The following is a 15725-nucleotide window of genomic DNA, read 5'->3' as shown; positions in this document are numbered from 1 at the left end:
AAACTCTCCAGTGGGTATTATTCAATCTGTCTGGGCGGAGCAGATGAAAGGAAATACAGATGGGTAATTCGTGATACTGTAGTGAATAATGCTTATCAGGATGGATTATGAGGGTTGGAAATGCAAAGGTAGACGTTCGGAACAAGGAAGGGAGTGATTAATTCTACAGGCTAGGAGTGGAGGTATCTGGGACCATCAACGGAGAAGAGCTGAGAGCGGGACCCTACCCAGAGAAACAGAGTGCCTGAGATGGAGACAGAGATGATGACGTGGAGTAATGAAGCGGTTGGGGACTTTGGATCCAGAGAGGGAAAGGGACTGTAGGCCGAAAACTGGGGGGAGGAGGGGAGGAGGAAGTGTAGGGGGCGGGCTTCTAGGATATACCCTTTGGTTGGTTGATGATGCATGGAGGGGATTGGAACCATGGCAATGAGATGATGTACGATGGAATGAATGTAAAAGTAAAGTTCTCTCATGTAAACTACCGTATAATTCACAATAAAACATTAAAAAAACAAAAACAAAAACAAAACCCTATTCAGGGTCACTATGAGTCAGAAACAACTTGACTGTACTTAACAACAACAACATGGGTTCCGTTTCTCTAGAGAACCCTGACAGATTCAGCAGGGACATGTGAACTGAGACTGTGTGAAAACATCCATCTAGGGTAGGGTATTGTTAGCCTATAGAACTGCAAGTACAAAAGACCAGCTTCAGGGGACCTGGGCCAACAATTCCTGCCTGTTTGCCCTTTGTTAGAATTATCCTTGTGGCTATGCTCTCTGAATACTAGGTGTCAGATTGGGATCCAGCAAAACAACATCTGCAGAGTTTACATTGGTAAAATACCAGTCCAGAGTGTGTCTCTTCCTCATCTCACCTGCTGAGTGTTACATCACATCAAGTATTAAAGTGCTGCATCTAGACATGATTTGGAAGAGAAAAAGAAGAAATGAAAAAGGAAGCTAGTTAAGAAAAAGTCTTTATAGAGCAGGGAATCCCAAACACTTCCTCATGGACCTTGGCTCTCGTGGGATGGGATTCAAGGATACAGTGAGATTGATTTCAATATTGTGCATGAAGAGGCTTCCAAAAATTCGTGGTGATATTCTGAAACCTTCAAGTATGTTTCAGTGCATGGAATCCAGAGCTTTTGTTTGCTTTCTGAGGTATTCCATGCTTAAACATGTGAAAAGCCACAGTGGTGGAGAATATTCTAAGTGCCCACCATCTCAGATAAACCACGATGCCTACACAGAGCCTGTTGTTGTTGTTGTTAGGTTCCGAGTCGGTACCGACTCATAGTGACCTATACACAGCAGAACGAAACATTGCCCGATCCTGGGCCAACCTCACTATCATTGCCACACTTGAGCCCATCAATGCTGCCACTTTGCCAGTCCATCTCACTGGGGTCTTCCTCTTTTTCTCTGACCCTCCACCTTACCAAACATGATATCCTTCTCCAGCGACTGGTCCCTTCTGACAATATGTCCAAAGTATGAAAGAGAGGTGAGCCAACGCAATGTGGAAATCATCGGACAATCTCTTTGATATCTCAAGCAAGTAAAGTTTTGCTCAAGGTAATACAGAAACAGCTACATTGATAGAGAACTTCCAGAGTTCAAGTTGGATTCAGAAGAGGCCGTGGAACGAGAGATATCATTGCAAATGTCTGATGGATCTTGGCTGAAAGCAGAGAATATCAGAAGGATGTTTACCTATGCTTTATTGACTATGCGAAGGCTTTCGATTGTGTGGATCATGACAAGCTATGGACAACACTGAGAAGTATGAGTATTCCAGAACACTTAATTGTACTTCTGAGAAATCTGTACCTGGACCAAGAGGCAGTTGTTCGATCAGAGCATGGGAACACTGAATGTTTTAAAATTGGGAAAGGTGTGCGACAGGGTTGTGTTCTTTCACCATTCTTGTTCAATATGTATGCTGAGCAAATAATACGAGAAGCTGGGTTCTATGAAGGAAAACGTGGCATCAGGATTGGAGGAAGACTTATTAACAACCTGAGATATGCAGATGATACAACCTTGCTTGCTGAAAGTCAAGAGGACTTAAAGTATTTACTGATGAAGATCAAAGAGCACAGCCTTCCGTATGGATTACAACTCAATGTCAAGAAAACAAAAATCCTCACCACTGGACCAATAAACAGCATTCTTCTCAATAGAGAAGAGATTGAGGTTGTCAAGGACTTCATTCTTCTTGGATCAACTATCAACACTCGCGGAAGCAGCAGTCAAGAGATCAGACGACGTATTGCACTGGGCAAATCTGCTGCACAGGAACTTTTTAAAGTATTGAAGAGCAGAGATGTCAGCTTGAGGACTTAGGTGCGCCAGACCCAAGCCATGGTATTTTCAATAACCTCATATGGATGCGAAAGCTGGACAGTGAATAAGGAGGATTGTAGAAGAATTGATGCCTTTGAGTTGTGCTGTTGGAGGAGAATACTGAAAGTGCCACGGACTGCCAAAAGAACCAATAGATTTGTTTTGGAAGAAGTGCAACCAGAGTGCTCCTTGGAGGCCAAGATGGCTAGGCTTCGTCTCTCATACTTTGGACACAATTGTCCAGAGAGAACAGTCGCTGGAGAAGGATGTCATGCTGGGTAAGGTGGAGGGTCAGAGAAAAAGCTGAAGACCTCCAACGAGATGGATCAGCCAGGTGACATCATTGATGGTGTCAAGTGTGGCAGTGGTAGTGAGGTTGGTCCAGGATCGGACATTGTTTCGTTCTGCTGTGCATGGGGTCGCTATGAGTCGGTTCTGACTCGATGGCACCTGACAACACAACAACAACCATGAGAGACGAAGTTTGGCCATCTTGGCCTCCAGGGAGCTCACTGGCTGCACTTCTTGCAACACAGATCTGTTAGTTCTTTTGGCTCCCCATGGCAATTTCAATATTCTACTCCAACACAGAGCCTTGTTGTTGTTGTTAAGTACCATGGAGTCGGTTCTGACTCATAGTGACCCTGCACAGGGTTTCTGAGGCTACAAATCTTTATGGGAGCAGAACACCATCTTTCTCCCACGGAACTGATGGTAGTTTCGAACTGTTGACCTTGCGGTTCACAGCCCGATTCATAACGCTACCAGAACACAGAGCCTTAGAGGGAATCAAACACCACTGTGCTTCTGGAAGAGCAAACTCAAGAAAAATAACTGGGAGTAAACCGACTCATGAAAGAATCAGCTAACTGAAATACAAAACAAAGAGGGACAGAGTAAATGAGAATGTTATCTCCAAAGACATCTCTCTCTCTATTGTAGTTAGAAGTGCAACTGGTGTGCAAATGCATTGGTTCTGCTTCTTGGGAAAAGTAGTAATCAGAGGGGGCTTGTAAAAGAGGCAAATGGGGAGATCTGTCCACTCAGCTCTATGCTTTCTGGACGTATTTCCTTTAGAGACGTGGGCTTTGCTACTTCCAGGTATTTGGTTTAAATGCTAAATGCTTTTAATTATTATTTTAGTATCACTTTTTTCCCCAAAGCCTGTATGCTTTAGATTTTTTTTTTCTTTTCATTCTACCAACACCATAAAACATCTACAAATTGATGAAATTAATAAACCCGGTTGCCTTGAAATTGACTCGGACTCACATGATGCCCATGTGGATCAGATCAGAGTGGAACCATGTTCTCTAGATCTAGAGTTTCCAGTGACTGATTTTTCTAAAGTAGATTTTCAGGCCTTTCCTCAGAGGCAACATTGAGAAGTAGCCAAGCGCAGAAACCATTTAAACCACCCAGGGACTTGTCTACAAATAAAACAGCTAGAAAAGGGCCAGGGAGGTGGATGTGTAGACAGCTATCTTTCTTATTGTGTTTGAATTTTCAGGACACAGGGCCAGCTGATGACAGGCACAAATTTAGGAAAACCTGTGAAAGCCGGAACCTGTGTAAGGTGGAAACCTGTCAGAGAAGGAAAACTCAAATACGAGGGGCTTCAAAAGTTTGTGGAAATGTGGAATTAAAAGATAACAGACTTAACAACAACAGCATGGACAAAATATTGAATGATGCAGAAAGCAACAAAAGAAGATGGAAGTAATAAACAGAGTCATTGTACCAAAAAGAAATGGTTGATGCTCAACCATTTCAAGAGATAGTATATGATCAAGAGCCACTGGTATTGAAGGTGTGCTAAAAGCATCGGCAATGAACAAGGCTTCAAGAATTGATGGGATACAAATTGAAGTCTTTCAACAAGCTAATGAAATACTCACTTATCTATGTCAAGAAATTTGGATGAGGGATACCTAACCAAATAATTAGAAGATATCCATATTTGTGCCCATTCCAAAGATAAATGACTGAATGTGGAAATCATAGGGCAACATCATTAATACTGCATGAAAATAAAGTTTTACTGAAGATAATTAAAAAAAAGATAATGGAATTTTTCCACACATTTTTGAAGCACCCTTGTGTTTTACACTGAAACGAGGGTTAGAAAAGTGGTTACACTTCATGCAGAAAAGCAAGGAAGTCCCTTGGAGTCCGGCTGTCACAGGGGAACAGTAGTTCTTCAGGGTTCACAGCATTTCTCTTCAAATTTAAGACTGGGGCACCTCTTGGTACACCATGTTGTTGTTGTTATGCGCCTTCCGGTAGGTTCTGACCCATAGTGACCCTGTATAGGGTTTCTGAGAAGTTCCTGGTAAGCTTGAACTGCCTACTTTGTGGTTTAAATTGACCTTGCAATCCAGCACACTAACTCACAGTGCCACACCAGGTACATCATGTAGGAGTAGGTTATTTGAGGTGTTTATCCCCTAGGTTGTATGTTATCTGAAGTGTGAATTGGGAACCTTGAAATTCACATTCTCAACTTTCCTCTAGATTGCCGGTCCTGTCTGTGGCAAACGGTATTTATTTTACAATTTATATGCATTTTTTTCTGGTATTATCTCAGCCCTCAACACCTTTTGGTTAACACTCTTCTTCTGTTAACATCTCCACCAATTAAAAACAACATGATTGTTTTGACTAATAGAAACAACTGTAAGCATAGTGTATGTATACATCATGTTTCTTCAGCACTTCTGAACTAGCGGTGGAGAAAGTACAAGGTGCGCAGATACAAAAGGCCAAGGCTGAAGGCTTTCTGCACATCTGTTCTCTAACACATCCAAGTTTTGAGGTTGGCTGCCTTCCTCCCAGGGAGCCCTGCTATTAGATTGCTAATGAGATTCTTCTTGGTGGTGGTGGTTGTATGCCACTGAGTGGGTTCCGACCCATAGCGACCCTGTACAGGGTTTCTGAGGCTGTAAATCTTTATAGGAGCAGAAAGCCTCATGTTTCTCTCATGGAATGGCTGATCGTTTTGAACTGCTGACCTTGAGGTTAGCAGCCCAACTAGTAACCACTACATTACCAGAACTTGTTGTTGTTGGTAAGTGCCGTCGAGTCAGTTCCAACCCAGAGCGACCCTGTATAGGGTTTCCAAGGATCAGCTGTTGAGCTTGAACCACTGACCTTGTGATCCAAACTGTCTTTGCAGTCTAGCACATTAACCCACAGCGCCACACCAGGACTCCTTGTTGTTTGGTGTTGTCGAGTCATTTGCGACCGTGTGTAGGGTTTCCGAGGAGCAGCTGTTGAGCTTGAACTGCCCACCTTGCAGTTCAAATGGCTTTGTAGTCTGGCGCATTAACCCACAGTGCCATACCAGGACTCCTTAGGACCAAGTAAATTGCCACCCAACCCCCCACCCCCAAGCAAAACAAAATGAAAGTAGGGGACAGTTGTTAGGGGGTAAAAAAAAAAGGCATGAAGCATGAGGAAAACAGCTCAGGCTCCTGAAGTTGGTCAAATTTATAGAATGGGTCCCTATGGCAATGACTGGAATGTCTGATGATGTTTAGTGCCATAGAATCAGTTCCAACTGATAACAACCCTGAACAGGGTTTCCAAGGAGCAGCTGGTGGATTTGAGCCATCAACCGTGCAGTTCTAACCAACCTAGAGGTCCAGTGCTTATCCTGTAGCGCCACACCAGGACTGCAGTGACTAGAATAAGATAGAAATCAGGGTGATCTGGAAGCGGTACACAAAGGGTGCCTGACCTAAAAATCTTGTTTGTTACCATGGAGTCAGTTTCGATTCTGGAGAGCCCCACGTCCAGCCGAGCATCACAACATCCTAGCCTACATTATCTTCAGGATCAATGTTGTAGCCACTGTGTATTTTGAATGATTTCCAACTTACAGGACTCATCTTTGAGTACTATATCTGACAGTACTCTGTTGTGATTCAGAACATTTTCATTGGCTAATTTTCAGGACTCCTGGTTTGGCACTGTAGGATGAACACTGGACTGTGAACCACAAGATCGGTGGTTTAGTGGTTCAAATTTACCAGCTGTTCCTTGGAAACCCAATACAAGGTTGCTATGTGTCAGAATCGACTCTACAGCTCTTAACAATAACAACAACAATTTTCAGTAATAGACTACCAGATTAGAACCTTAATATCCTTTCTGGAGGAGCCCTGTTACATGTTGGACTGCTAACCACAAGGTCAGCTGTTTGAACCCATCAGTCGCACCTCAGGAGAAAGATGATGTAAGTTGCTGTGAGTCAGAACTAACTCAACATTACACAACAACAGCAAACTACCAGAACTTTGTTCCTGATCTGCCTTTGTCTTGAAGTGCAGCTGAAGTCTGTCTACCTTAGGTGACCATACTGGTATTTGAAATTCTGGTGACATAGCTTCCCCAATCAAAGCAACTTGCGAACCAGCACAGGACACTAAAGTAACAGACAGGTGGTGGACGAGAGCAGGCACTCCTTAATCGTCTTTACCTCTGATTGAGATATGCAATAGTAGAACATTGTAATATTTTATTGGGATTTCTGGAGTCTCTGAGCGATCTTAAAGGATTGCTCAGGACTAGCAGTAGCCAGGGGCAAAACATATTTGATTAGGGGAAGGTTGAAAAGGGTGTTCAGTGCAAAGAAACAGTGGTGCGGAATTAGAAATGGAAGCAAGAGAGCCCACAGTGTGTGAGGAGCAGATGCTGGTTGAACGGATTTGGCAGTGCAGGGTCTGCCCCATGAAGACCCTTGCCTGTCCTGCAAAGGCATTTGTGTTTATAGTGACACCTGTAAGTAGTTGCCAGATAAAAAGGCAAATATGTTCATAAATGTGAAGCATTATTATGACCTGAAGGTTTCAAGCAAAGTAGACATGGGACTCTGATTTAGTAATAATGGAACTCCATGCTGAGATACACACAGCAGACAGTGAAGGGTAGGCAGATTTGGGGCACAGTGGTTATTTAGATGGACTATCCCTGAGAACTTCATTCTCAGGGTGCTTTTCTGTAAAGTCAAAGGTGTTCCCTCCCACCTCATTGCTTTACTTCATTGCCTCATCCACTAGCAGATCAAGTTGCCTCAGACTTGGGGTGATACCTGCTTTATCAATCAAAGCTCTGCTGGACCCGTTTGGTCCTGGGGGAGGGGGCTCCTTTCATCTTTACGCTTTGCTTGATGTAGTCAGGCCATGAACTCTTCTGCCTTTTGTGCTTCAGGTACCCAAATGAGTTCTTCTCTTTCACTCTCTTTCTTGACTTTGGTCAGTTGTGAGTTTCCTGTTACCTATTCACTATTGAAACAACTTTCCTTCTTGTACTTGCAAATTTTGCCCTTAGAACTGACTGCCATTAGAAGCCATTATACTGTTTTGACCCAAGATCACCACTGGGGGCGTGATTTTAGAATGTATTATGTTGCTGCTGTAGAGAGTGAGTTTACGTGGAAAGTGGAAATGAGGGTCAGGTCTTGAAGCAGGGAAAATAACAATGACTGTAGGTTGCAGGTTCACGTGAGAGATGATCAGACCTGTAATTCATGCAATAGCATGGAGGTTGGAGAGAGAGAGCGAATGTGAAAGATAATGAAGAGGTAGAATGACCAAGGTGAGGCGATGGATTGACAGTGGGCAGTGGGTGACAGAGAAACCAGAAGAATGATGAACAGGTCTTGGATCTGGACCCTGGATAGAAGAAGCAATTTCTTGAGAGTAGAGCTTGGCTTTGATTAGTTCCATTTTGAAAATGCTGATGTTAAATTACCTGTCAAGGCACTCCACATTCAGAAGGCTAGTAGACAATATGAAGCTGATGAAACAGCTAGTGATAGGGTCGGATAAATGCTAGACTTGTAACCATAAGGTCAGCAGTTCGAATGCACAAGTTGCTCCATGGAAATCCTATTCAGGATCCCTATGAGCCAGAACGGACTTGACAGCACTTAACAACAATTAGCCAAAATATAATAGTTTGAATAAAGAGAAAGTACATTTTCTGTCAGTTGGTTTGACTGCCAAGCAGCTATGCTATGCACAGTCACCCGGGGACCCAGCATGGAGAAGCATTGTCACCTATTTTGATCCCCGTCTTCTGAAGTTGTTCCTGGTTGTTCCCAGTCCTAGCCAGTCAGGCAAGAGAATGGGAAGAACACATCACTGCACAGAGGTATGCCTCTCACCTCTGCTCACATTCCATTCACAACAACATGGTTTGTGCTTAACTCCAAGAGAAGCTGGGAAATGTGGTCTCTGGCTAGGAGGCTGTGTTCCTGCATACAATAATTTTGCTATGTAAGAAAAAGAGAATGGATTTGGGAATGTGAAGACTGAGCGTTTACACAATTTACAAAGGTGTTATCATTGTATATGATGGCATAGGGTGGGGAGTCGGGTAGATAAGTACACAGCCAGGAAAGAACTCTAGGGAATGACAATACTTAGGGCCAGAGGAGGAGACCCTGTGTTTTATACAGAGAAAAAATGGAAAGGTGACTCCTGAAAGTCAGAGGGGAGGAGGTGGTTAGAAGTGAGTTTTGCATTTGGTGAGTAGCATGTGTCAGGAGTTAAGATGGTGTTGTAGCCAGAGTCTCTGGGTTTAAGACTGACTAGCTGTTGGTTCTTGGGCACATTTTTAACCTCTCTGTGCTTCTATCATCTCATCTGTGAAATATGGATGGTAACCCATCTTGTAGGGTCCTTTGGAGTGTTAAATAAATTACTACATAGACCGCTCTTCTGAATAGTGCGTGTTTACACGATATATTGGATTCCTGGTGCGGCACCGTAGAATAAGCATTGGACTACAAGGTCGGTTTTAACTGCAAGGTCAGCGGTTCAAACCCATCGGTCACTCCTTGGAAAACCTATAAAGGGTCATGATGAGTCAGAACCAACTCAACAGCACTTAACAGCAACAACATGATATTCTACCAGTAACAGCTGACAGCTATCACAAATAGATTGAAAAGCACACATTGGATTCTTCATGTAAGATACATATGAGCAAGTATTTTATATACATTGCTTCATTCAAGAGGAACCCTAGTGATGCCATGGGTTAAGCAAATGGCAGCTAACTGAGAGGTTCAGTGGTTTGAATCCACCAGTCTCTCCTTAGGAGAAAGATTAGGCAGCCTGCTTCCATAAAGGTTGACTTTATTCAGATCTTTGAGCATTCCTATAAAGAAGGTTCACTATGAATATCTGCATTTTACAGATGAGAAGAACGGTATAAAGAGGTGAAGTGGCTTGCCCAGTGCCACAGAGCTAGTGAGTGACTCAGCTGAGATCTGTTTGATTCCAAAGCCCATACTTTAGACACTAAAATTTTGAGACATGACACATATGATGAGACGAAAACTGAATGTTTGTAGAGTTTTTCCCCTTTTAAAATTCAAGATTCTCATCTATTAAGAATAGTTATGAAAGATAGTGTTTTTGCTATAGTAGTGCAAACAATTACATACTCAGCTGTTGACCAAAAGGTCTGCAGTTCAAACCCACTCAGTGGTTCTGATTACAGCCTGGGCAATCCTATGAAGCAGTTCTCCTCAGTCACATGGGCACATTATGAATCGAATCGAATTGACTTGAAGGCAGCTGGTAGCAGCATGTCATTGTAGTGTTACAAAGATAAATTGCTAAACTGTCTGAGAAGCCCACACATCACACCTGGCACATTAAAAACAAATCGTTGGTGAACGATGTTTGCTAATGATAAGAATGACAATAATAACAGTAATTTACTAAGATATTTACTGAAGTGAATAAGAAAAGTAGCAATCTGTGCTCTAATTTTAAATTAGCTAATTCCCCTCTTGTTTTGCTTGTAATGACAGGGAAGTATGCATTTTTCAATTTTGTATAATATTTGTTCTTGCTGAAGGTAGAATTCAGGCCTAGGTTTGGGGAATTGGTTTCAGTGTCTTACTATGCTTGTTTTCCACATCCTCCAAATTGTTAGAGTCCAACAGTTAGGGTTTGAGACAAAATGTTCAAATGAACATGTTATGAACATGAAAGGAACATGTTATGAATAATCTGTTCACCCCTTAGGGTGACAGTGACACTTAGTGAAAACTGATCAGCAAAACTGATCAAATTTCATTCTATCTAATGGAGTCCCAGTGTGGCACTGTAGGATAAGCACTGGACTGCTAACTTCCAGGTCCAACAGTCCCTGCTCAGAAACCCTATACAGGGTTGCTAAATCAGAACCAACTCAGTGGCACTTACAAGCAACATCTAACTAATGTCTGGAGCCCTGGTGGTGCAGTGGTAAAGTGTTGGGTTATTAACCAAGAGGTTTGAAGTTCAAACCCACTAGCCAGCTCTGAGGTAGAACGATGAGGCTGTCTGCTTTCTTACCGATTTTAGTCTCTGAATACCTAAGGAACAGTTCTGCTCTGGCCTTTCAGGGTCACTAAGAGTCTGAATCAACTCGACAGCAGTGGATTTTTATCTATCTAATGACAATACTGTGAGGAGGAAATAAAACATGAAAGACAGCTGCATATTTACAAAGAAGAAGGCGTTTTCTCCTGCATTTTGAATGTATGGGTTTAGGGAAAGCTGACGGCACTTAACAACAACAACAACTCTTAAGAGAAATGGAGTTCTTGTTTGGTATTATAGGATAAACACTGGCTGCTAACCACAAGTTGGTGGTTCAAATCCACCAGCCACTCCTTGGAAACCTTATCCAGGGTCTCTATGAAGTGGAATCAATTTGCTGGCACTTAACAAAAACTCTTTAGAGGATAGACTATCCTTCAGTGAGTTTTACAGCTTGCTATTTATTTTTGGTATTTAAATAAGCATTTCTTTCCCCAAAATACTTAACGTTATTAGTAGAGAGCTTTTGGTTTGACTCAGTTGAAACCCCATGAACTCATGAACTGCTGTCATCATTCAGTTCTTCATTTCTATAAAAAATAGGGCTGAAGATTATGTTTTTGTTCCTGATGATTCATATAGTGATTTCAAACCAGAGTTGTGCTTGTTAGAAAAATCAATGACACAATCACAAAAATACTAGTACTGGGAGTTCTGGCGCTTAGATTTTATTTATACTTTATCTTCACAAGCACATTAAAAGGCTGCTTCATTCTTTGATGTGACCTGTGAATATTGAGTACTGAGAAGCCATAGGTGTGCTCCCAGTTTTAGAAATGTATTTTGAGAAAGATCAGAGAATAATTTCAAAGGATATCATTTCCACCAGTGAAATGAGGCATCCTGACATGCCTTCACACAGGTTCCCGGAACTGTAGGGATTAATGCTCTTGCTCTGATGGAGGTAGTGTTGCTATTTACAGTCCATGCTTTTGGTAAGTGCTTCCCAGTTGGTTCTCACTCCTCGTAGTGACCCTGTATAAGGTTTCCAAAGACTTGAAATCTTCGTGGGAGCAAAAAGTCTCATCTTTCTTCCACATTTGCAGTTAATAGTTGATCAAAAATTTTATATTAAAATAGGTTAGCCAACTTGCCCTTTTTGTCCTTTTGAAATAGCTGAGGTTATTAATATAGGACTAAGATATCTGTGGAGTCCTGGTATGGCACTATAGGATAATCACTGGGCTGGTAACCACAAGGTCAGCGATTGTAACCCACCAGCTGCTCCTGGAAAACCCTATACAGAGTTGCTATGAGTCAGAACCTACTCAATAGTACTTAATAACAACAACAAGGATATCTATATTCAGGTAGAAAACATATTCAAGTAACATTACCTCAAAGTATTTTATTTTGAGAAATGTAAATGAGTCCAATTCTGTTCTTTTCTATTCTTAGTAAAACATCCTTTGTGAAATGGAATGCGGTTTTGAACTGTAGCATTCTGTTTCTTCTTTTGACCCACTCAACAGAAGTGTTTGCAAATACAGATACATACCTATGCTTAGTAGGTGTGGTGCTGCAGGATAATGCGCTGGACCGCTAGGTCAGTTTGAGCCACAAGGTCAGTGGTTCAAACTCACCAGATGCTCCTTGGAAACCTTATACAGGGTTGCTATGAGTCAGAACCGACTTGACAGTACTTAACAACAACAGTACAATAGATTATGTAGAAATTCATCAATACTTTTTTAAAGAATTAGTGTCTTGCTTTTCAATAAACAGTATCCAACTTTACACTGGAGAACAGAACCCAGACGCATGGTTATTACACTGGTACATATAGAGGCAAAGCTTGTGTTCAGGTGGAATCACTTCCATACAGGTGATGTAGAAGGATAGTAAACCCTGAAGCTGTTGCCATGAAGAATGTAGAGGGTCTAAGGAGACATCTGGAAATATACTGTCTCCTCAAGAAGAATGACATTCTTTTGGAAAGTTAACTATTAAATTTAAGTCATTGATATTCTAAAGAGTTTTCAGTGGCTGATTTTTCAGCAGTAGCTCGCCAGTTATTTCCTCCATTGCATTTCTGGGGAAGCACGAACATCCAACCTTTTCATTGAAGTTGAGAACATTAACTATTTGCACCATCCCAGGAACCTGGTCGAGATGTTAGGCTGTTTTAGAATGATGGTTCTCAATATTAGATTGTGGCAAAAACCAAGAAGGATCGTTTTGGTGGTGAGTTACCAAGGTGAGTTACTCATAGTGATGCTGTAGGACAGAGCAGAACTGCCCTATAGCTTTTCCTAGTCCGTAAATTTTTCCTTGAACAGATTGGCCGGTCTTTTCTCCCATGGCGCTGCTGGTGGGTTCAAACCCCTGGTCTTTTGATTAGCAGCCTGTGCAGAGTATTGAAAAGGTGTACACCTCCATTGTTTATTTTCACTAATTTTGGCAAAGTAATATTGACTCTGTTGTTTCTTTTACAGGGTTGTGGGAAGAAAATGTATTCCTTTCTGAGGGGAACCAAACAACTGCAGGTGCTGAGGTTTCTGGGAATCTCTATTGGAGTGACACAAATCCTTGCTATGATCCTCACCATAACTCTGCTTTGGGCTCTCTACTATGATAGAAGGGAGCCTGGTACAGACCAAATGATGTCCTTGAAGAATGACACCTCTCAGCATTTGTCATGTCACTCAGTAGAGCTGCTAAAACCCAGCCTATCGAGGATCTTTGAACACACATCCATGGCAAACAGTTTCAATACACACTTTGAGATGGAGGAATTATAGGGAATGTCAAGGAAGGAAATCACAACATTGTTTTATTGGACTTGTGAATTTTTGAGCACACACTCAAAGCATATCGATGTCTACCCTTTAAAATGTAGAGGTAAAAAGTTTCATATTATAAGTCACCACCTGGATATACAGTTAACACCTTTTATAATGCCAAGGATCCATCTAATACCCACTTTGTAGCCTGTGTAAGGTGTTTACTGAATACAGTTATGCTTTGAAGTGGCATGATTTGACTAATATTTCTGTGTCTCCCAAAACGGGCCCTGCTGTGGTGAGATTGGACTCTTTAAGGTTTGCTTTACTTCCACAGTTTGGTAGTATATAAAGTACCAGTTAACTGCTAACATAGGAAGTCAGACAGTACTAATGATTTTTATTATTTGGTGATAATATTCTTTGGAGAGTGGATAGTTTATATATAAGAAGACTCTGAGGATTGGCAACTACCTAAATATGACTTTTTCTTTGTTGGTTACTAAATATTGTTGCCATTTAAAAGAGAAACTAACATATTGTCTTAAATTGATCAGGGATCTATGTATATATCAGTTGGTGTGAAGTCTGTATAATTCAATCGATTTCAGTACTAATAAATATTAAGAATACCAATTAAGAAAAGCATAAATTTGTCCTGTATAATACTGTATTTTGCCTTTCTTGTAGGAAGAGCTTTAAAATGTTGCCTGGGGTTTATGTTACATTCATACATTTAGTTTAAATATTTAACCACTAATGTTGAAAGAGTGTTGGTGTGATCAACAGAAAAATGACCAGTGTGATAAATCATTATTATTCAGAAAGCAGTTTGGTCTTAGGAAGCATTGACAAGAGAGTTTACATATAACTTAATCCATTAGTAAATACTTGGATGCTAGTTTGGTTTCCCTCCCCCTCAAGAAATTGCAACTATTTTAAAACTAAATATTTTGTAAAGAAACTTATATTTGCCTCCTCCAAATAATACGTCAGAAGCTCCAAGTTGGAATTTAATTCTGCAGAGAATACATAGTCTTCCTTTTCTTTAGCAAACTGCTGTTAGAATCATTAAAATATGCAACAGATTAACTAGAGATTGTTTTTGCCTTTTTTCACTGATTATGATACTGTGGTGAACTACACAGATTATTAAACTTTTTACCAGAGTAAACTATATTTATTTGAAATGGGAAAAGTGCATTTTACTGTATTTTGTGTATGATGTTTGTCAGAATATTGAAGGAAAATACAAGTTGTCAATAAATATTTTCTAGTGCATAATCATTTGTTTGTGGCTAATTTTATGCATTGGAATCCTGGTGTGGCACTGTGGGCTAATGCGTCAGGCTGCAAAGTCATTTGAACTGTGAGGTCGGTGGTTCAAGCTTATCAGCTGCTCCTTGGAGACCCTATTCAGGGTCACTATGCGTCAGAATCAACTCAACGTCACTTAACAACAACAACACTTTTATGCATTGGAGTTCTAGTGTGGTGCTATAGGATAAGTACTGGCCTGCTACTCACAAGGTTGGTGGTTCAAACCCAACAGCCACTCCTCGGAAAACCTATACAGGGTCACTATGAGTTGGGACTGACTAGATAGCACTTAGTAGCAATAACAATTTTATACATTATAAACGCTTTCACTATTTGAGAATATTATCATGAAAAAAAATTTCAAAAGTAAGTGATTGAATAAAACATTGTAATGATTTCCAAACTCTGAAATATGTCTATGAACCTATATGTCTTTAAAAAAAGATACAAAGATACAAAAACGTTTGTTTCAAATTAGTTTCTAAGCTAAAGGATGGTTAATGTAATCCTGCAATATAATTTTAAAATATGCTCATTTATATTAATTTAGGAGTCCTGGTATAGTGCTTTGGGCTGATGCAATGACATGCAAAGTCAGTTTGAACTACAACGTCACTGGTTCAAGCTCACCATCGGCTCCTTGGAAACCCTATACAGGATCACTATGGGTCGGAACCGACTCAATGGCACTTAACAACAACAACAACAATGTTAATTTAAGGAGTCCTTGAGCGGTGCTGTGGGTTAATATCTGAACTGAAAAGTCAGTTTGATCTGCAAGGTTGGTGGTTCAAACTCCTTGGAAACCCTCTATACAGGGTCGCTATGAATCAGAACTGATTTGATGTCACTTAACAACAACAATATGTTAATTTAACAAATATTTCTAGAGAATTAAAAGATTTTGGACTTCTGGTGCGGCACTGTAGTATCAGCACTGG

The 15725-nt window shown here is 41.0% G+C and overlaps 1 protein-coding gene across 1 annotated transcript in view; it reads left to right on the top strand.

The window, feature by feature from the left end:
- TSPAN12 (tetraspanin 12) overlaps positions 1-13546 on the top strand; it is an 88428-nt gene extending 74882 nt beyond the window's left edge. The window contains exon 8 of the mRNA XM_006859319.1: positions 13177-13546. Coding sequence (XP_006859381.1) covers positions 13177-13482 — 306 coding nt within the window. The 3' untranslated portion in view covers positions 13483-13546. The remainder of the gene's footprint in view (positions 1-13176) is intronic.
- Positions 13547-15725: the final 2179 nt, after the last annotated feature.

Source organism: Chrysochloris asiatica, unplaced genomic scaffold, assembly GCF_000296735.1.
Source record: "Chrysochloris asiatica unplaced genomic scaffold, ChrAsi1.0 scaffold00032, whole genome shotgun sequence".
Classification (NCBI taxonomy): domain Eukaryota; kingdom Metazoa; phylum Chordata; class Mammalia; order Afrosoricida; family Chrysochloridae; genus Chrysochloris; species Chrysochloris asiatica.
This window is presented reverse-complemented; position numbering and strand designations above follow the sequence as displayed.